The sequence below is a fragment of the Oncorhynchus mykiss genome, chromosome 8 (genome assembly GCF_057628025.1).
Source record: "Oncorhynchus mykiss isolate SJ-2025 chromosome 8, ASM5762802v1, whole genome shotgun sequence".
In the NCBI taxonomy this organism is placed as follows: Eukaryota; Metazoa; Chordata; class Actinopteri; order Salmoniformes; family Salmonidae; genus Oncorhynchus; species Oncorhynchus mykiss.
This window is the reverse complement of record NC_143029.1, coordinates 92040642-92062608: the sequence shown is the minus strand read 5'-3', so window position 1 is coordinate 92062608 and position 21967 is coordinate 92040642. Positions and strand designations below refer to the sequence as shown.

At 40.1% G+C, this 21967-nt stretch overlaps 1 protein-coding gene across 2 annotated transcripts in view; it reads left to right on the top strand.

The window, feature by feature from the left end:
* Positions 1–21967, top strand: part of yipf1 (Yip1 domain family, member 1) — a 24123-nt gene extending 2156 nt beyond the window's left edge. For both annotated transcript variants that reach the window (XM_021614191.3, XM_021614193.3), the window contains exons 2-10: positions 8149–8205; positions 11167–11333; positions 12777–12857; positions 13504–13591; positions 15704–15820; positions 15990–16156; positions 16337–16519; positions 19469–19583; positions 21336–21967. In XM_021614191.3, coding sequence (XP_021469866.2) covers positions 8169–8205; positions 11167–11333; positions 12777–12857; positions 13504–13591; positions 15704–15820; positions 15990–16156; positions 16337–16519; positions 19469–19582 — 954 coding nt within the window. In that variant the 5' untranslated portion in view covers positions 8149–8168 and the 3' untranslated portion in view covers position 19583; positions 21336–21967. The remainder of the gene's footprint in view (positions 1–8148; positions 8206–11166; positions 11334–12776; positions 12858–13503; positions 13592–15703; positions 15821–15989; positions 16157–16336; positions 16520–19468; positions 19584–21335) is intronic.

Below are 21967 nucleotides of genomic sequence, written 5' to 3'. Positions count from 1 at the left end.
AGAGTTGTATGGCATTGAAGCTCGTCTGGAGGTTAGTTAACAGTGTCCAAAGAAGGGCCAGAAGTATACAGCATGGTGTCGTCTGCGTAGAGGTGGATCACCAGTACCAAGAGCGACATCATTGATGTATACAGAGAAGAGAGTCAGCCCGAGAATTGAACCCTGTGGCACCCCCATAGAGACTGCCAGATGTCTGGAGAACAGGCCCTCCGATTTGACATACTGAACTCTATCAGAGAAGTAGTTGGTGAACCAGGCGAGGCAGTCATTTGAGAAACCAAGGCTGTTTAGTCTGCCGATGAGAATGTGGTGATTGACAGAGTCGAAAGCCTTGGTCAGGTCGATGAATACGGCTGCACAGTAATGTCTCTTATCGATGGCAGTTATGATATCGTTTAGGACCTTAAGCGTGGCTGAGGAGCACCCATGACCAGGTCTGAAACCAGATTGCATAGTGGAGAAGGTACGGTGGGATTCGAAATGGTCAGTAATCTGTTTGTTAACTTGGCTTTCAAATACCTTAGAAAGACAGGATTGGATAGATATAGGTCTGTAACAGTTTGGGTCTAGAGTGTCTCCCCCTTTGCAGCAGCTTTCCAATCTTTGGGGTTCTCAGACGATACGAAAGAGAGGTTGAACAGGCTAGTAATAGGGGTTGCAACAATTTCGGCAGATCCTTTTAGAAAGAGAGCGTCCAGATTGTCCAGCCCGGCTGAATTGTAGGGGGTCCAGATTCTACAGCTCTTTCAGAACATCAGCTGACTGGATTTGGGAGAAGGAGAAATGGGGAAGGCTTGTGCGGTTTGCTGTGGAGGGTGCCGGGCAGTTGACCGGGGTAGGGGTTGCCAGGTGGAAAGCATGGCCAGCTGTAGAGAAATGCTTATTGAAATTCTCAATTATTGTGCATTTATCGGTGGTGACAGTGTTTCCTAGCCTCATTGCAGTGGGCAGCTGGGAGGAGGTGCTCTTATTCTCCATCATTATTCAACAGTCAAATTGAACATTTGAGGAACCCTTGATACAAATCTTCTTTTATATTATTATTATTTTGATTTCAGACCTTTTTACATTACCATGTCCCTAAACCATGCTGGCTTTCTATCTATCTTTCCATCTTCTGTGCTCACTACTTTAAATGAGGTTTGTCACAGTAACACTGTGTCTCGGAACGTGGCAACTTTCCATTCTCCATGTTTACAATGTACACAATTATATCCAATAGAGGTCGACCAATATAATATAATACCAATATAATATAATATCCAACATCAAAGTTGTGTTCTTTGGCTCTGTTTGTTTTGTCAGCGTATTGTTTCATTTTCTGTTTGTGGGTTTTGTGGTGATTTTGTCTTTTTCCTTTTACGTCTCAATACTTGGCAACTTTGTTTGAATGTCTCTTCCAAACATGAGAAAGGCTGGTGTTTCCCCTGAAGCACGTTGAGGCGATTAGCAAGGGTAATCATTTTTGGTAGCTCCTCTTTCCGGCTTTTCCCCTCACTGTTGGCTGTTCTTCTGCTTTCTTCACATATCAATGGAATCGCTCAGTTTTTCCATTGCTCTTAGGATAATATGGCGATGCTCTAATGTCAACAAGTTTTCAAAAGTCTGTCCAACGAATTGTCTGGCATTATCTATAACCACCTCTAGGGGGTACCCAACACCCACAAAGACACCGTACTTGAAGACATGTCAGATATGACAACAGCTTCTGGATAACAGGTGTAATAGTCAGTTACGGTAATGATGCATTCATTATGGATCCCACTAAGTCAATACCTAGTTTAATGCAGTGTCTTGGTGGTTGGTCTTCGTGCAGTGGCTGGTTTAGCACAGATGCCGTACAATTTCTTATCAGTCTTTCAGCATCAAAGTGCTGCTTCTTTGCTACTGTTTTGTACAAACCATTCCTTGATGAGTTTTGTGTGCGATGTCTATGTTTTTGGTAACACAAATCCTGTGTCCTCTTAGAATACGTCATGTGTTGTCCATTCTGTTGTATGTAGATCCTCTGGAACTGAATATGGCCATTTTTCCTTTCCACAGTTTGAATCAACTTTGTCAAATTTTTATCCTGTTTTGTTGCTTCTTTCAGATCCTTGATTGTCAATGCAGGTAGGTTGCTAACTGAAAGCACTCTCTGCACATAATCATCAACATATCCATTTTCTTCAGTTTCAGGATAGGGAAAGTGTTAGTGTTTAAATACTGGAGAGTTGAGACCCAATCACGGACGCTGGACAGAGTGGATTTCAGTTGTAACAGAAGACAGTTTTAATGAGTCAGAGATATCTTGTTCTGCAGTTTTACGTGCACGGATCTAGTTCATATAACTCTGCAAGGAGTCAGGTGAAAAAGAGACCCTATACAACGGTTACATTCATTTTTATACATAGAATAAAGTAGGTGGAGTCTTGTCGTTTCGGTCTTCTTGACTGGTCGGAGGGTTGGAGGCGGGCCTTGCAGAAGCCCCATTGGTGCACAGCAGAGCCTATCCTGAGCATCCGACCAATAGAGGGGGTCAGTCTTGTGGCTGGGTGTATGTGTTCTTACGACGGAATGTCTTTGTTTATATGAGCTATGTGTATGAATACTTATATAACAAAAGCGAGATAGGGAATCTGCAACGTTTGTTTTTCCCTTGATGTGCTCAATCTTGTGGTCCAAGTCTTTGAATTCTCAGACATAGCGTAAGTGTCAAAGGCTTTCATTGACAATTACATGAAGTTGATGCAAAGAGTCAATATTTGCAGTGTTGACCCTTCTTTTTCAAGACCTCTGCAATCATCCCTGGCATGCTGTCAATTAACTTCTGGGCCACATCCTGACTGCATAATCAATGCTTGGAGTTTGTCAGAATTTAGTTTGTCCACCCGCCTCTTGACGATTGACCACAAGTTCTCAATGGGATTATGGTCTGGGGAGTTTCCTGGCCATGGACCCAAAATATCGATGTTTTGTTCCCCGAGCCACTTAGTTATCACTTTTGCCTAATGTCAAGATGCTCCATCATGCTGGAAAAGGCATTGTTCATAAACCAAACTGTTCCTGGATGGTTGGGAGAAGTTGCTCTCGGAGGATGTGTTGGTACCATTCTTGATTCATGGCTGTGTTCTTAGGCAAAATTGTGAGTGAGCCCACTCCCTTGGTTGAGAAGCAACCCCACACATGAATGGTCTCGGGATGCTTTCTGTTGGCATGACACAGGACTGATGGTAGCGCTCACCTTGTCTTCTCCGGACAAGCTTTTTTCCAGATGCCCCAAACAATCGGAAAGGGGATTCATCAGAGAAAATGACTTTACCTCAGTCCTCAGCAGTCCAATCCCTTTACCTTTTGGAGAATATCAGTCTGTCCCTGATGTTTTTCCTGGAGAGAAGTGGCTTCTTTGCTGCCCTTCTTGACACCAGGCCATCCTCCAAAAGTCTTCACCTCACTGTGCATGCAGATGCATTCACACCTGCCTGCTGCCATTCCTGAGCAAGCTCTGTACTAGTGATGCCCCGATCCTGCAGCTGAATCAACTTTAGGAGACGGTCCTGGCGCTTGCTGGATTTTCTTGGGCGCCCTGAAGCCTTCTTCACAACAATTGAACCGCTCTCCTTGAAGTTCTTGATGATCCAATTAATGGTTGATTTAGTTGCAATCTTACTTGCAGCAATATCCTTGCCTGTGAAGCCCTTTTTGTGTAAAGCAATGATGACGGCACGTGTTTCCTTGCAGGTAACCATGGTTGACAGAGGAAGAGCAATGATTCCAAGCACCACCCTCCTTTTGAAGCTTCCAGTCTTTTATTCAAACTCAATCAGCATGACAGAGTGATCTCCAGCCTTGTCCTCGTCAACACTCACACCTGTGTTAACGAGAGAATCACTGACATGATGTCAGCTGGTCCTTTTGTGGCAGGGTTGAAATGCAGTGGAAATGTTTTTGGGGGATTCAGTTCATTTGCATGGCAAAGAGGGACTTTGCAATTAATTGTAATTCATCTGATCACTCTTCATAACATTCTGGAGTATATGCAAATTGCCATCATACAAACTGAGGCAGCAGACTTTGTGAAAATTTATATTTGTGTCATTCTCAAAACTTTTGTCCACGACTTGCCTCCAAATCCAACATGTAGATCAGTGGTTTGGGATCAGTTTGTAGTATAAACTGGCCTTCATATATAAAAGTTATGAAGTGTTTTATTGCCCTTACGCACCCAAGAGCTTCTCACTCGATCTGAGAATATCTTGTGTCTCTAGAGGTCAGTGAACGACTTGCATAAGCAATTGGCTTGTTCTGTTAATTTTCTGTTGCTGTAGCAATATATCTTCAAGTCCTACTGGGTTTGTGTCAATAATCACTACTGTTAAAAATGGTGCCGATAGAGATGGCAGCTCCGCTTCTAGTCCTTAGGAAACTGTGCAGTATTTTTCTATATTTTTTCATGTATTATTTCTTGCATTGTATTGCCCAGAAAACCTTAAGTGTTATAACATACAGCCGGGAAGAACTATTGGATATCAGAGAGACGTCAACTTACCAGCACAATGACCAGGAATACGACTTTCCCAAAGTGGATCCTTTGTCTGTACCACCCAGGGTATTTGAACTGATTCCAGAGGCCGACCAAAAACAACACCGTCGGAGGAGAGGGTGCCGGAGGGGTCTTCTAGTGAGGCTTCGGAAGCGCACCCACCGCTTCCCAGTATATTACTCGCTAATGTCCAGTCCCCAGTTAACAAAGTCGCTGAAATCAGTGCAAGAGTTACTTCCCAAAGAGATATCTGGGATTGGGATTCTGTTTCACGGAAACATGGCTAGCTTGGGACATGCTGTCAGAATTCGGATTTTCAGTGAATCGCTCCGACAGGAATAAACATCTCTCCGGTAAGACGAAGGGCGGGGGTGTAGGTTTCATGATTAACGACAATCATGGTGTAATTTTAGCAACATACAGGAACTCAAGTCCTTTTGTTCACCTGACCTAGAATTCAATAAGCATTTCGCTTCACTGGCAATAACATCTGCTAACCAGGTGTATGTGACCAATACAATTTGATTTGAATGTTGTTAATCCACATAGCATAAAGTCCATGTCTTTCTGGTATGCCTCAGGTGCGCTTGATAATCTGAAAGGAAATTTCTTGAATCTGTAGTATCCACTGTGTATGATGAATGTTGTCAGGTTTCTTGACTCTGAGGCTAGTTCAACTTGCCATGATCCTTTTTCGCATCCAGTTTTGCGAACACTTTCGCTCCTTGCAATGCTTGCAGTATACTGTCTACTGTGGGAACTTGGTGTCGTTCTCTATGACAGCTTTGTTCTCATAAGTCAGCACAAACTCTGACTTCTTTTGTCTTTCTTTGGAATGTGGAGAATATTGGAAATCCTTTCTGATCTTTGATTCACTTCTTGTATGATGTCATCATCTAATATCTAGTCCAGTTCTTGATTGACAGCTTCCAGCATTGGATAAGGAAACACATCTCAGGCCTTGAGCTACAGGGACTATTTGCTCATTCACCGTACCTTTTGTGAGCGTATCCACTGATATGTCCAAGTCCTTGGAAAAGGGACTCCTATTCCTGTGCTAGCTGCATGAATATGCCCGGTGATTGCTCTACTGAATTGACATTATCTCTTGTGCTCTGTATTTTCAAGTCAAAACATATTTTCCTTCCTATCAATGCTTCTACGTTTCCTCTGAGCACCAATATCTGGTATGTCGATGCACTTTTATTCAAAAGTTCTGCTTTCAAATAACCTACACATTGTAGTGGAGTAGTCTGAGCAGAAACATAGCGCTTTTTCTTACTCTCTAAGTTCCATTCCTGCAAACGTTCTCTTGAACAGGGCTTCTCCGATGAAATTCCTTCCACTGACTGTATTAAGGATCATTTTCAGATATTGTCCATTGACTTGCACTGTTTCTTTTCCTTCCTGATAGATTGAATAGAGAAACTGGAGTCAGATTCAGGTTCCTTCACAGCTCTAACTGGGTTGTCACTTTTAGCTTTGTCTCTATTTATTTTTGTCACCTTGATTTTGTTATTTTCAATGGTCTTTCTTTTCTCTACGGACCACAATGGACTGTTTTCTCTACGGACCACAATGGACTGTTCTCTCTACGGACCACAATGGACTGTTTTCTCTACGGACCACAATGGACTGTTTTCTCTACGGACCACAATGGTCTTTCTTTTCTCTACGGACCACAATGGACTGTTTTCTCTACGGAACACAATGGACTGTTCTCTCTACAGACCACAATGGACTGTTTTCTCTACGGAACACAATGGACTGTTTTCTCTACGGACCACAATGGACTGTTTTCTCTACGGAACACAATGGACTGTTTTCTCTACGGAACACAATTGACTGTTTTCTTACAGTTTAAGCATTTAGCTGTGTTGGTGCTTTTGTTTCCATTTCGTGCATTGCCTCTCCGTTTATTAGTATTTACACGTCCTCCAGTAAAATAACATGACTGTCTTTAGCCTTGCCAAAATGATCAGAAAGCACTTCTGATTCTGCCTGTGCTGCTTCAAATATTGTAGCAATGGTGAGATCACCTAGTAGTGTTAATCCTTCTGCCTGGAGAAATGAATCTCAGGCTTTTGTTTGCACATCTTTCCACTAGCTGCTCCCTCAACATGTCTGAGTCCAGAGCATCTCACATGACGTAGCCACTTCTCTTGGGCGGCAGGGTAGCCTAGTGGTTAGAGTGTAGAGGCGGCAGGGTAGCCTAGTGGTTAGAGTGTGGAGGCGGCAGGGTAGCCTAGTGGTTAGAGTGTAGAGGCAGCAGGGTAGCCTACTGGTTAGAGCGTTGGACTAGTATCCGGAAGGTTGCAAGTTCAAATCCCCGAGCTGACAAGGTACAAATCTGTCGTTCTGCCCCTGAACAGGCAGTTAACCCACTGTTCCAAGGCCGTCATTGAAAATAAGAATTTGTTCTTAACTGACTTGCCTAGTAAAATAAAGGTAAAATAAATAAAATAAAAAAATGTATTCACACAGCCATCGATAGTTTCTCTTAATGCATTCACACAGCCATCGATAGTTTCTCTTAATGCATTCACACAGCCATCGATAGTTTCTCTTAATGCATTCACACAGCCATCGATAGTTTCTCTTAATGCATTCATACAGGCATTGATAGTTCCACTTCTCTTAATGCATTCACACAGCCATCGATAGTTTCTGTTAATGTATTCACACAGCCATCGATAGTTTCTCTTAATGCATTCACATAGCCATCGATAGTTTTGTCTCGATCCGGTGTTCTTTGTCTAAACTTGAGACTTTCCAACCCCACATTTCTCAGCGGTGTAAAGCATCAAGCACGGCTACGGTTTGCAAATGTACCTTTTTCTCCTGGTTGAAATAGATTCCACTTTAAACAAGGTACACCTGTTAATTGAAATGCATTCCAGGTGACTACCTCATGAAGCTGGTTGAGAGAATTCCAAGAGTGTGTAAAGCTGTCATCAAGGCAAAGGGTGGCTACTTTGAAGAATCTAAAATATATTTTGATTTGTTTAACACTTTGTTGCTTACTACATGATTCCATATGTGTTATTACATAGTTTTGATGTCTTCACTATTGTTCTACAATGTAGAAAATAGAAAAAATAAAGAACCCTTGAATGAGTAGCTGTCCAAACTTTTGACTGTGTGTGTGTGTGTGTGTGTGTGTGTGTGTGTGTGTGTGTGTGTGTGTGTGTGTGTGTGTAAATAGATATATTTAAAACACAAAATATTACATGACCCTCCCCTGGACCAGATTAAAATAATACTAAACCCTTCCCTTGACTGAAATTGAAATAACATGACCCTCCCCCAATTTCCTCCGGGTACCCATCCTGTAAATGTTGATCCGACCGACGCTGATTGAGCTAGCAGTGCTGAGTTAGTTTTATCATCTGCATTCAATCGTAGTGAACAAACAAAACTGTACTTACATTTACTATACACTGTATATGTTTACATGGTATTGTTAGCCTGTCAACCTCTATCCTCTGAAAAAGCTACTGAGTGATGATCATCGAATCCCATTGAACAAGTCTATCCACATTTCCTGCATCGTTACAGTGCCACCAGCGTAATGGATCTCTATGGAGAAGCGTGTATCTTGACACTAATCTTGTTTGTCTCCACAGACTCTTGATTAGTCTCCTACATGGCGGCTAACAGCGATTTCCTCTTAACATTTCAAGGTGAGTGTTTTATAGCCTGTGATGCCATTCAGATACAGCATGACACCACTGCTGCTCAGTCTTATAGACTGTATACATTATTATAATAATAAAGCCATTCAGGTCAGTGGCGGCTCCTCTGAGGAGGAAGAGCAGGACCATCCTCTTTAGAGAATTTCATAAAAATAGAAATAGTGAAGCGTTAAAAAGTTATTATTATTATTATTATTAGATACAACTATACTAAATATGTTCACGTCACCAAATAACTGATTAAAATACACTGTTTTTCAATGAAGGTCTGCAGTAGCCTCAACAGAACTCTGTAGGGTAGCACCATGGTGTAGCCGGAGGACAGCTAGCTTCCATCCTCCTCTTGGTACATTGACTTCAATACGAAACCAAGGAGGCTCATGGTTCTCACCACCTTCCATAGACTTACACAGTGATTATGACAACTTCCAGAGGATGTCCTCCAACCTATCAGAGCTCTTGCAGCATGAACTGACAAGTCCACCCAATCAAAGGATCAAAAAATGTATCTAGTACTGAAAGCATAAGCTACAGCTAGCTATCACTGCAGTGCATAAAATGTGAGTAATTAACCAAAAGGAGAGACAATATTTTAATAGTTTTGAAAAAAATAATTTCTTCAAAAATCCTGATATTACCAGGTTGTGCCCAATAGATGGTGGTATTAGTCATTTTTTTCTGACTCAGAATCTCATAACCTTCCTCTTTACAAACATTCTGAATCAGAATCTTTGTCATAACCTTTCTCTTTACTAACATTCTGAATCAGAATCTCATAAACTTTCTCTTTACTTACATTCTGAATCAGAATCTTTGTCATAACCTTTTTCTTTACTAACATTCTGAATCAGAATCTTTGTCATAATCTTCCTCTTTACTAACATTCTGAATCAGAATCTCATAAACTTTCTCTTTACTTACATTCTGAATCAGAATCTTTGTCATAACCTTTCTCTTTACTAACATTCTGAATCAGAATCTTTGTCATAACCTTTCTCTTTACTGACATTCTGAATCAGAATCTTTGTCATAACCTTTCTCTTTACTAACATTCTGAATCAGAATCTTTGTCATAATCTTCCTCTTTACTAACATTCTGAATCAGAATCTTTGTCATAACCTTTCTCTTTACTAACATTCTGTATCAGAATCTCATAACCTTTCTCTTTACTAACATTCTGAATCAGAATCTCATAACCTTTCTCTTTACTAACATTCTGAATCAGAATCTTTGTCATAACCTTTCTCTTTACTAACATTCTGAATCAGAATCTTTGTCATAATCTTCCTCTTTACTAACATTCTGAATCAGAATCTTTGTCATAACCTTTCTCTTTACTTACATTCTGAATCAGAATCTTTGTCATAATCTTCCTCTTTACTTACATTCTGAATCAGAATCTTTGTCATAACCTTTTTCTTTTCTAACATTCTGAATCAGAATCTTTGTCATAACCTTTCTCTTTACTAACATTCTGAATCAGAATCTTTGTCATAATCTTCCTCTTTACTTACATTCTGAATCAGAATCTTTGTCATAACCTTTTTCTTTACTAACATTCTGAATCAGAATCTTTGTCATAATCTTCCTCTTTACTAACATTCTGAATCAGAATCTCATAAACTTTCTCTTTACTAACATTCTGAATCAGAATCTCATAACCTTTCTCTTTACTAACATTCTGAATCAGAATCTTTGTCATAACCTTTCTCTTTACTGACATTCTGAATCAGAATCTTTGTCATAACCTTTCTCTTTACTAACATTCTGAATCAGAATCTTTGTCATAATCTTCCTATTTACTAACATTCTGAATCTGAATCTTTGTCATAATCTTCCTCTTTACTAACATTCTGAATCAGAATCTTTGTCATAACCTTTTTCTTTACTGACATTCTGAATCAGAATCTTTGTCATAATCTTCCTCTTTACTAACATTCTGAATCTGAATCTTTGTCATAACCTTTCTCTTTACTAACATTCTTTATCAGAATCTTTGTCATAACCTTTCTCTTTACTGACATTCTGAATCAGAATCTTTGTCATAACCTTTCTCTTTACTAACATTCTGAATGAGAATCTCATAAACTTTCTCTTTACTAACATTCTGAATCAGAATCTCATAACCTTTCTCTTTACTAACATTCTGAATCAGAATCTTTGTCATAACCTTTATCTTTACTAACATTCTGTATCAGAATCTTTGTCATAACCTTTCTCTTTACTAACATTCTGAATGAGAATCTCATAAACTTTCTCTTTACTAACATTCTGAATCAGAATCTTTGTCATAACCTTTATCTTTACTAACATTCTGAATCAGAATCTTTGTCATAACCTTTCTCTTTACTAACATTCTGAATGAGAATCTCATAACCTTTCTCTTTACTAACATTCTGAATCAGAATCTTTGTCATAACCTTTATCTTTACTAACATTCTGAATCAGATCCTTTGTCATAACCTTTCTCTTTACTAACATTCTGAATCAGAATCTCACAACCTTCCTCTTTACTAACATTCTGTATCAGAATCTCATAACCTTTCTCTTTACTAACATTCTGAATCAGAATCTTTGTCATAACCTTTCTCTTTACTAACATTCTGTATCAGAATCTTTGTCATAATCTTCCTCTTTACTAACATTCTGAATCAGATCCTTTGTCATAACCTTTCTCTTTACTGACATTCTGAATCAGAATCTCACAACCTTCCTCTTTACTGACATTCTGTATCAGAATCTCATAACCTTTCTCTTTACTAACATTCTGAATCAGAATCTTTGTCATAACCTTTCTCTTTACTAACATTCTGAATCAGAATCTTTGTCATAACCTTCCTCTTTACTAACATTCTGAATCAGAATCTTTGTCATAACCTTTCTCTTTACTAACATTCTGAATCAGAATCTTTGTCATAACCTTTCTCTTTACTAACATTCTGAATCAGAATTTGACAGTTCTGAGAGCCATTTGGGAGGGAACGGAGATGCGACTACCATCAGTATCGAGGACACAGGGGCAGGAAGTCACAAACCTCAGAAACAGAGGAGATCTGCACCGGTGACATCCTTCGAAGAGGACAATGACCCATTGGCTAATGACGACAAGACTGAGGTCAGAAAAATACATACACTATATGACCAAAAATATGTGGACACCTATTGGTTGAACATCTCATTCCAAAATGATGGGTATTAATATGGAGTTGGTCCCCCCTTTGCTGCTATAACAGCCTCCACTCCTCTGGGAATGCTTTCTACTAGATGTTGGAACATTGCTACGGGGACTTGCTTCTAATCAGCCACAAGCATTAGTGAGGTCGGGCACTGATGTTGGGCGATTAGGCCTGGCTTGCAGTTGGCGTTCAAATTCATCCCAAAGGTGTTCAATAGGGTTGAGTTCAGGGCTTTGTGCAGGCCAGTCAAGTTCCTCTACACTGATCTCGACAAACCATTTCTGTATGGACCTCACTTTGTGCACGGGGCATTGTCATGCTGAAACAGGAAAGGGCCTTCTTCCCCAAACTGTTGCCACAAAGTTGGAAGCACAGAATGGTCTAGAATGTCATTGTATGCTGTAGCGTTAAGATTTCCCTTCACTGGAACTAAGGGGCCTAGCCTGAACCTTGAAAAACAGCCCCAGACCACTATTCCTCCTCCACCAAACTTTACAGTTGGCACTATGCATCCGGGCATGTAGCGTTCTCCTGGCATTCCCCAAACCCAGATTCGTCTTGTCGGACTGCCAGATGGTGAAGCTTGGTTCATCACTCCAGAGAAAGCGTTTCCACTGCTTCAGAGTCCAATGGCGGTGAGCTTTACACCACTCCGGCCGATGCTTGGCATTGCGCATGGTGATTTTAGGCTTGTGTGCGGCTGCTCGTCCATGGAAACCCATTTCGTGATGCTCTCGACGAATAGTTCTTGTGCTGATGTTGCTTCCAGAGGCAGTTTGGAACTCGGTAGTGATTGTTGGTTGTAACCGAGGACAGATCATTTTTATGCGCTTCAGTGCTCCAAGGTCCTGTTCTGTGACCTTGTGTGGCCTACCACTTCACGGCTGAGCCATTGTTGCTCCTATCCGTTTCCACTTCACAACAACAGCACTTACAGTTGACTGGGGCAGCTCTAGTAGGGTGGAAATTTGATGAACTGACTTGTTGGCAATGTGGCGTCCTATAACAGTGCCACGTAGAAAGTCACTGAGCTCTTAAGTAAGGGCATTCTACTGCCAATGTTTGTCTATGGAGATTGCATGGCTTTGTGCTCGATTTTATACACCTGTCAGCAACGGGTGTGTCTGAAAGGGGTGTACATATACATTTGTGTATATATAGTGTAGTTTACCACGTTATAACGTAACATTGCCAACATATAGGCTGTAGTCGGTAAGCACTTAGTTGCAGCCCAGATGTTGTCCATGTTTGGTTCAGAAAATAAAGCTCATGCCATATAAAAGCCCATTTTGATGTTTCTGATAATTAATATGATTCTGTGATTGTTTTGTTACCTGATGTGAGTTCTAACCTGTATTTTATAACGATTTCTTTTCCTACAGCTGTTGTCTGGGCAGAAGAGAAGTGCTCCTTTCTGGACCTTTGAATATTATCAGAGATTCTTTGACGTAGAGACACACCAGGTACTTCATCTGTTCATCTGAATTGAATCGGCCAAACAAATAGGCCTTTGAAAACATAATAAATGTTTTTGTAATGACATTTTCAATATGTTTTTAAGAACGAATTAAGTTACATTGGATCAGGACCTGATTTTTATTTGCGGGGGTAAACGGCTAACTTCCTGCATTTCAACACACGGTTTGTGTAGAAAGAATTGCACTTTTATAATGCTATTCTACACATTTTGTCATGAGGCGAAGAGAAAATGTTGCAGTTTAAAAGCACATTTCCTGCAATTCTACACTTGTTGGCATAGGTCAGAGAGAGAAATGTGTTGTTTTATAGCTTGTCTCATGCTATTGTTCACATTTGGCATTGAGGCTGAGAGATTTAAAAAAATAAATAATAATAAAAACTGTTTTCTTAGTTGTCCTGCATTTTTACACATATGCTATCAAGGGGGCCCACGACCTCCAGGTGACCCATAACCCCAAAAAGGTGACCCAGATGACCCATAACCCCAAAAACAGAACAAAAAGTTGGAGGCCCCATGCCCTGTGTGCCCTTTCCATTCCTGCACAGGATAGGCGTCCGCCTTGGGTTTGTAATCATGTATTTATTATATTTCTGTGTTGTAATGACTTTGTCGTAATGTGTTTCCTCTAGGTGAGAGAGAGAATCCTGGGGTCGTTATTGCCATGGCCAGGGAAGAACTTTGTCCATCTCTACATCCGCAACAACCCTGATCTTTATGGTGAGCATGCATCCTTCCTACCAGTCATGACCTGAAGTGTTGTTATCCTCACCTAAATGTTTAACGTTAGCGCCAGCTGTCGGCTAATCAGCCACTTAGAGACTTATTTTCAGCCGTCTACTTTTTCCACTTCATATAAACTAGGTTACTGTTAATTAAACTTTTTTTTTTTTTGTTGGTTAGTCCGTCGATCCCACTCTCGCTACAATGAACGATTCTTCTACCAATCTATTGATAGGATAGGCGCCTCTCAGTCACGAAGCGATCGTTGACATGGTTACGTAGCCTGCGGTCTGTCCCACCTCCCGGTACACTTTGTGTGCGTTGTGATTGGTTGCAGTAGAATTTCTTTACACAGAGGAGGGAGAGAGCATGACGTCCCATGTGGTAACGATGATGCTAAAAATCCACAACTTAATTATTGTTTTCTGACACATGAATTGATTTTCTTTTGCGTGTTTCACAGAGCCAGCCAGGTGGAGTCATGGTGCTATTTACTGTGTGCTGATTTGCAGCTGAACAGCCAGTGTTTACTAGTTTATAAAAGGTGTCGAAATGACTGAATAAAATTGATCTCATACAGGGCATTCGGAAAGTATTCAGACCCCTTCCCTTTATCCACATGTTGTTACATTACAGCCTTATTCTAAAATGGATTTAATCGTTTTTTCCCCCTCATCAATCTACACACAATACCCCATAATGACATCACAATACCCCATAATGACATCACAATACCCCATAATGACATCCTAAACCCCATAATGACACACAATACCCCATAATGACATCACAATACCCCATAATGACATCACAATACCCCATAATGACAAAGCATAAAACATTTTTAAAAATGTTGACATTTTTGCAAATGTATTAAAAATTAAACTGAAATATCACATTTCCATAAGTATTCAGACCCTTTACTCAGTACTTTGTTGAAGCACCTTTGGCAGCGATTACAGCCTCGAGTCTTTTGGGTATGATGCTGCCTGAGAAGTTTCCCCCATTCTTCTCTGCAGATCCTCTCAAGCTCTGTCCGGTTGGATGGTGAGCATCGCTGCACAGCTATTTTAATGTCTCTCCAGAGACTAAAACATACTTGCCGACTTTTCTTAATGAGATGTCAAATTGCGCGACTTAAACATTCTTGGCCAAAACGTAAATTAATAACAGTTTTCTTGAGGTATCTTAGATTCATTCTGGGGATTTTGAGGAAGTGAAAGAGACTACATGGGGGACAAACATCATTCCAGTGTTTGTTTTTACTCTACAATCACATGTGTTCTACAAAAACACGCTAACAGCCTCTTGCTAGGTTCTCACTGGAATTAACAAGCCGTCTTCTAATGAGTTTTAAGCATTGTTGTGGGCTTAGAACATCCAATTATGTTGTTTTTCTATTAAAAAAGTGTGATTTTTAAAGAGTGAAAACCTGGAAAAAACTGTGTATAAACGCGAACCTGGAAAAACAAATCCTTTAATTAATTTTTCAAGATAATATAGGATATTTACTTAATTTTTCTGTTTTAATAAAATACATAATTTGAAGAGAAAACATAATTGTGGCAATTAATATCTTGCAGGGAGACTATAAATGAGACTTTAATCTCAAGAGAAGACAAGATTCAATGTTAAAAAAAAGTTTAAATAGTTTTGTTCGTCTAGTCCTAGACCAAAACAACACACACCGAACATTTTCACTAATTTCAATGGTAAAGTCATGTCTTTCTTGACAATACCACAACACATTTTTGTCAATGTGAGAGGTAAACTCGATAAAGTATTCAATAATTTTGCTGTGTATTTCGGATGGAATTAAGGCATAAGAATGTACCAGAGGCCACCAACATAGAGCTCCTTCTGCAAAACATTTTAAACGCAGAGGGGCACCAGTCTGGCTACTTTTTCTATTTGTCTGGCTACTCTATGTACTTGTGGATAACACTGAGTGTATAATGGCACCTGTGTCTTGATGAGGGCATTCAACAAGTGGCAGAATAACATTCAATCTCGTCAAGTGGATTCAGGGACGTGGAAGCAGCATTTGAAACGGGCCGTGATGCATCGTCAAATACTACAGATTACTGATACCGTCTCTGTGTCCTCCAGGTCCCTTCTGGATCTGTGCTACTCTGGTTTTTGTCATCGCCATCTGTGGAAACATCTCTGACTTCCTGGTTTACCTGGGGAATCCACAGTATAAATACGTCCCAGAGTTCCGGAAAGGTGAGTGTCATTTTAAGTTTTTCAAGGGTCAAACAAAACACAGGATAAAACTGACTCCTCCACTTCCCAAGACTCAAATAGATACTGAACACAACAAAAAGTCCCGTAAATGTTTTAGAAAATAATGTGATTGTTGCTACTGTTTCTCTTGTGTGTTTTTATTTCCCAGTGACCATTGCGGCCACGGCGATCTACAGCTATGCGTGGCTGGTTCCCCTGGCCCTGTGGGGCCTGCTGGTCTGGAGGAACTCCAAGGTTATGAACAGAGTTTCTTACTCATTCCTGGAGATCGTCTGTGTCTACGGATACTCCCTGGCCGTCTACATACCTGCTGTGGTAAGACATGACAGATCACACTGTTTTATGTCTGATTATGTCGCATTGTTTATATTTTATTAGGTTCAATAGCGTCACATTTACTTTGTTGCAATGCAAATGTTGAGGACATGTTTATTCCAGTCTTTTTTTTAAATGTTATATAATGTTGTAGTTATTGACAAGTGTTGTTGTTGACAGGTGTTGTGGATCATCCCGAACGAGGCCGTTAGGTGGTTTTCCATTGTTGTGGCTCTCTGTCTCTCTGGTTCCATCCTGGTCTTGACCTTCTGGCCCGCCGTCCGTGACGACCAGCCCCGGGTTGCCATAGCGATCATGACGGCCATCGTGGCACTCCACATCCTCTTGGCGTTCGGTTGTAAGGTAAACATTCCGGGGAAAAAACACACCTGGGCCGTGTTCATTAGGGCACAGTGTAGCAAAACGTTTCTAAACGTTGTGCACCATGGAAAACCAAAATGAGTGTTTCTTATTGGGCAAGTGCAGACAGCTTTTTTTTTTCTTTTCGTGCCTAGTGAACACGACACCAGCCTTACGGAGTTGGGTTGTTCCTGGTCATGTAATACAATGTCCTGATTTAACAATCACCGACTTGACTGACCCAGTTTACATAACCTCACCTGGCTGCACCAATGGTTCCATCTCCAAATGGGGCCCACACAATGACTTAATTAGCTCAGTTACCTACTCACTATTCTACTGGAGCCTTGTAGCGTGGCAACTGCCTGAGCGCTACACCACAGACCATAGTATCTTTGGCTACACTCCCTCTTGACAGCGCATGAAAGGAGTCAAGTTAGTTAGTTTATCTCAGGGGAAGGAAGGAAGGAAGGAAGGAAGGAAGGCAGGCGAGTTTGAGCAGGAAGAAAAGGGGGAGGGTGAAGGAGGTTGCTTTTCAGAAACAATGACTGACTAGAAAATGGACAGTCATTCCACTTCGACGTGTGACTACAGCCAGCTAGCTACTCAGGAGAATCACATGTCCCTGGGTCGTTCCACGAAATGGGTGCCTTTTTGGACATGCAAACTTCTAAAAAGAAAAATGATATATCTTTCAACATTCAACTGCATGGAGGATATGTTTAGCCTACAGAAAATACTGTGAAATTGTAAAAATAATTATGATAATGCCCTTACACTAAAAGTAAGTGCTGTTTGAAAATACATTTCAGCCTGTTTTGTTGGGATGGAGTTTTGGACTGCCTGGTGACATCACCAGGTGGTAAATGTGTTAATAGACCAATAAGAAAGAGTTCCAAATCTCTCTGCCAATAACAGCTAGTTTTCAGTTTTCCCCTCCCCACTCATAGCACTCCCAGACAGTCCAAGCAAAATTATTGCTTAATAAATTGCTCTTTTACTAAGAATCTATTTTTGTTTCTTTTTGACCATTGTAATTTAAAATAATCACAGTAAGGTACTTAATTGTTACCTAGAAAAAATGATTTACTATTGGATTAAAAAAAAAAAAATCCCAACTTTCATTCGAGTGAACAGGGTTGACATGTTGAGCTTGACCACCTTAGTCAAAGATGATAAAATAATTTATAAATAGACCAAAAAGAGAGAGAAGACTTACTTCCTTTTCCACCATGCTGTTCAGAAGACCCAAACGATGTCACCTGCTGTGAATCATTTAACTAGGTAGTGGAATGGTCCAATATACTGCTTTCACATATGATTCTCAGTATGTCTCTTTCAAACAGCTCTATTTTGTACATTTTACTTGTCGGCATTCACCTTTTATATAGCCACTGTTTTTGCCGGGTAGGAGCAAGAGACATTCAACTTTGACCTTATTGTTGTGACCGTTGTCATGGTAACCCGGCAGCTGCATATGGGAGTATTGTGTGTAGATTGATGAAGAAATATTTGTTTATTTAATCGATTTTAGAATGAGGCTGTAATGTAACAAAATGTGGAAAAGGTCAAGGGGTCTGAATACTTTCTGAATGCACTGAATATAAAGTTTCCTATGGTATGTATTCATGGTATTCCTATGGTACGACTGGTACATAGACGGGGTCTGAATACTTTCTGAAGGCTCTGTATATAAAGTTTCCTATGCTATGTATTCATGGTATTCCTATGGTACGACTGGTACATAGACGGGGTCTGAATACTTTCTGAATGCACTCTATATAAAGTTTCTGAAGGCTCTGTATATAAAGTTTCTGAAGGCTCTGTATATAAAGTTTCTGAAGGCTCTGTATATAAAGTTTCTGAATGCACTCTATATAAAGTTTCTGAAGGCTCTGTATATAAAGTTTCTGAAGGCTCTGTATATAAAGTTTCTGAAGGCTCTGTATATAAAGTTTCTGAATGCACTCTATATAAAGTTTCTGAAGGCTCTGTATATAAAGTTTCCTATGCTATGTATTCATGGTATTCCTATGGTATGACTGGTACATAGACGGGGTCTGAATACTTTCTGAATGCTCTGTATATAAAGTTCCTGAAGGCTCTGTAAATAAAGTTTCTGAAGGCTCTGTATATAAAGTTTCTGAAGGCTCTGTATATAAAGTTTCTGAAGGCTCTGTAAATAAAGTTTCCTATGGTATGTATTAATTTGTGGATGTCCATTATCCATTTTGTATGGTGTGTTACGAATTGCTTAAAATGAGGGACAGACATAAATAATCATCTTCAGAAATTAAGCAAAAGGCACCGACTTCGTGGAACGACCCGTCTACTTACAGAGAGAGATTGGGTGTCAGAAGGGCTTAATAAGAAAAAAAAGACTGACAGGAAATGAGGTTTATCCAAAATGGCACCCTATTCCCTATATAGTGCACTACTTTAGATCAGAGCCCCATGGAAGCCTATTCCCTATATATAGTGCACTACTTTAGATCAGAGCCCCATGGAAGCCTATTCCCTATATAGTGCACTACTTTAGACCAGTTTCCCATGGAAGCCTATTCCCGATATAGTGCACTACTTTAGACCAGAGCCCTATGGCACCCTATTCCCTACATAGTGCACTACTTTAGACCAGTTTCCCATGGAAGCCTATTCCCTATATAGTGCACTACTTTAGACCAGAGCCCTATGGCACCCTATTCCCTACATAGTGCACTACTTTAGACCAGTTTCCCATGGAAGCCTATTCCCTATATAGTGCACTACTTTTGACCAGAGCCCCTGTTCCTCTCTAGCTTGTTGGTCTCGAATGTGTCCCAAATGGCACCCTATTCCCTATGGGGGTCCTGGTCAAAAGTAGTGCACTATAAAGGGAATGGGGGTGTCATTTGGGGCAGAACCCCGGTGTTCTCTCAGAATAAATGATTTGCTGTGTTTATTTTCATCCAGGCTTACTTCTTCAGTACGTTGGAGGTTAAACACACTGCTGTTGATGCTGCGGTGGACCATGGAACCAAGTCGTCTCCAACCATGAAGATGCACAGAACTAATACAATGTCCTGAGGTAAATGGTGGAACTAAAGATATTTGCGTTGTAGACATTCATACCTCTACTGGTGGTCTTATATAGCCACTTGTGTAACTAATATAATAATAACATGTTAGCGGCTCCTTCACCGCAGCCAACGTGAGTAAAATATAATAACATATACCATTTACTAGATGCTTTTGTTCAAAGCGATTATTGAACTAACCTGTAATTAGTGCTGAGCGATTAACCAACATGTCTTTTTTTGGGGTGGGGGGGGAGGTTATTAAACAACTTATTGACGGACTCCGGTTCGATTACTTGAATTCCATTTAGATTGTTTTGTTTTTTTGAGCCCAACGCTCCATTTATTTAGAGAGAAATCAAATCATTCATGAGAGAAGTTTGGAGAAATCAAGTCAAGAACTCTGTGGGACGTTGAACTGAATGGAGTTGTAGTTTTCATACAGCAAATATTCAGCCTAGCTTAGCAAAGACACTTGGTAATTAACTACAATGACCACAATCCATTGCGCCATTTTTTTCCCCAGCTGAGAGACGAATCAGAGAAAAAGAGGCGACGCGAGAGGTTTCACTCTCGCCCAATACATTTCTTTGGGGTTATTTTGGACCTAACCTTGTCGCCTGCCTTCCCGCCTTCGGGACAACAACTCCCATTGTTAGGGGCGGAGACATAAGCATTTCGTCATTATATACAGATCTCTGGGTGGATGTCCTTTTACACCTGCAACTACGTTACGTTACATACACACACGCATGTGAGAGGAATGTTCACAACACAACGACGAGGGACAGAGACAGTTTGTGAAAGTATGCCTTATCTACTTTAAAGAACTAGTCAAATTATTTTAGTCAGACAGCTTTGCAGCGTCCTAGTTAAATAGGATGACTACAGACAGTACAGTTTGGGGAACATAACGTTAGATGGTCTGACTGCTGACTTCCTGTCTGATCAGCGATGAGGTGAGAACTTTGAGGATTTAAAAAATAATAAAGTCATCAAATAAAAAAAGAAGCAATATACACAACTGAAATATCTTATTATTTCATAGTAATTTCCTATGTTTCTATTCATGTCGACCCAATGTGGACCTGACAGAGACATTGGAATATTTTAAATGTTTTGGCAATTGAATGTTCATTATTTTTGGGCTTTGGAATTTGCGTTAAAAAGCTCTCGAATAATTTGAACGTTATTATTTGATAATACATTTGATGTTAAAAAATAAATAAATCATTGAAAGAAAAAAAAAACATTATAATTGAAACTGAACTGAACTCAAAAAGCAGTAATCGCTCAGCACTTCCTGTAATACACGTGAAAAGACTTGTGAATGTTTCATGTGGTTTTCCAGCACTTCCTGTAATACACGTGAAAAGACTTGTGAATGTTTCATGTGGTTTTCCAGCACTTCCTGTAATACACGTGAAAAGACTTGTGAATGTTTCATGTGGTTTTCCAGCACTTCCTGTAATACACGTGAAAAGACTTGTGAATGTTTCATGTGGTTTTCCATGTCACTGTACATCCTGTTGGAGTTGTCATGATTAGATAAGGCTTTAGTGGTGGATATTTGATGTTTTTTTTTTTACTTATTGTCTACAAATGTGTGAGTTAGCATAAAACCATTTCTTATTTATCTACCACCACCTGTTTTGTCCAACGTCATCTGACACCAGACTTCCTGTCCTGGAAATTAATTTTCCTTCCCACAGTGAACAAGTGTTATTATTTTTTAATTGCAACGTCTCCTGTTACCTTATTAGGTAGAATCAAGTTGCCGTGGCGATGGTGTCATGGTGTCGTCTTGGTTACCGACCTGCTGCACCGACCTTGCCTGGGTGGGTCTTCCTGCTAAAAGCCCTTAAAGACACAGTAACGTGTTACAGCACGACACACACACACACACCTGGATTGTAATCATTTGGTACCAAATGGAAGAAAATGGTCTGAAACAATAATAAACGCATATTTGCGTTTTCTTTTGCATAGTGTTTTAAAATGTTTTTCATGTGTATGTACTAATGAACACGACCCTGGTCCGAAGACCTGGGTTATTTACCAATTGGCACCCTATTCCCTATATAGTGCACTGCTTTTGACCAGGAACCCTATAATGCACTATAGAGGGAATAGGGTGCCATTTGGAACTTCTGGAAATGGACACTGGGTGACAACAGAATGTTTTTTCTAATGGGATGGTGTCTGAACTGTCTGCCTTAACGATATAGAACTAAACATGAGTTGTGTTACTGGGTAGAGCCAGTCCCTTCCTTGTTTAACTAGTCATAGTTTTACTGTTATATATATAAATATACAACTTGATATTGATAAGACACTTCACAAAAAAATGTCATTTGAAAGACGCTTCTTTGTATTAAAATGTTTTTCATTGTTA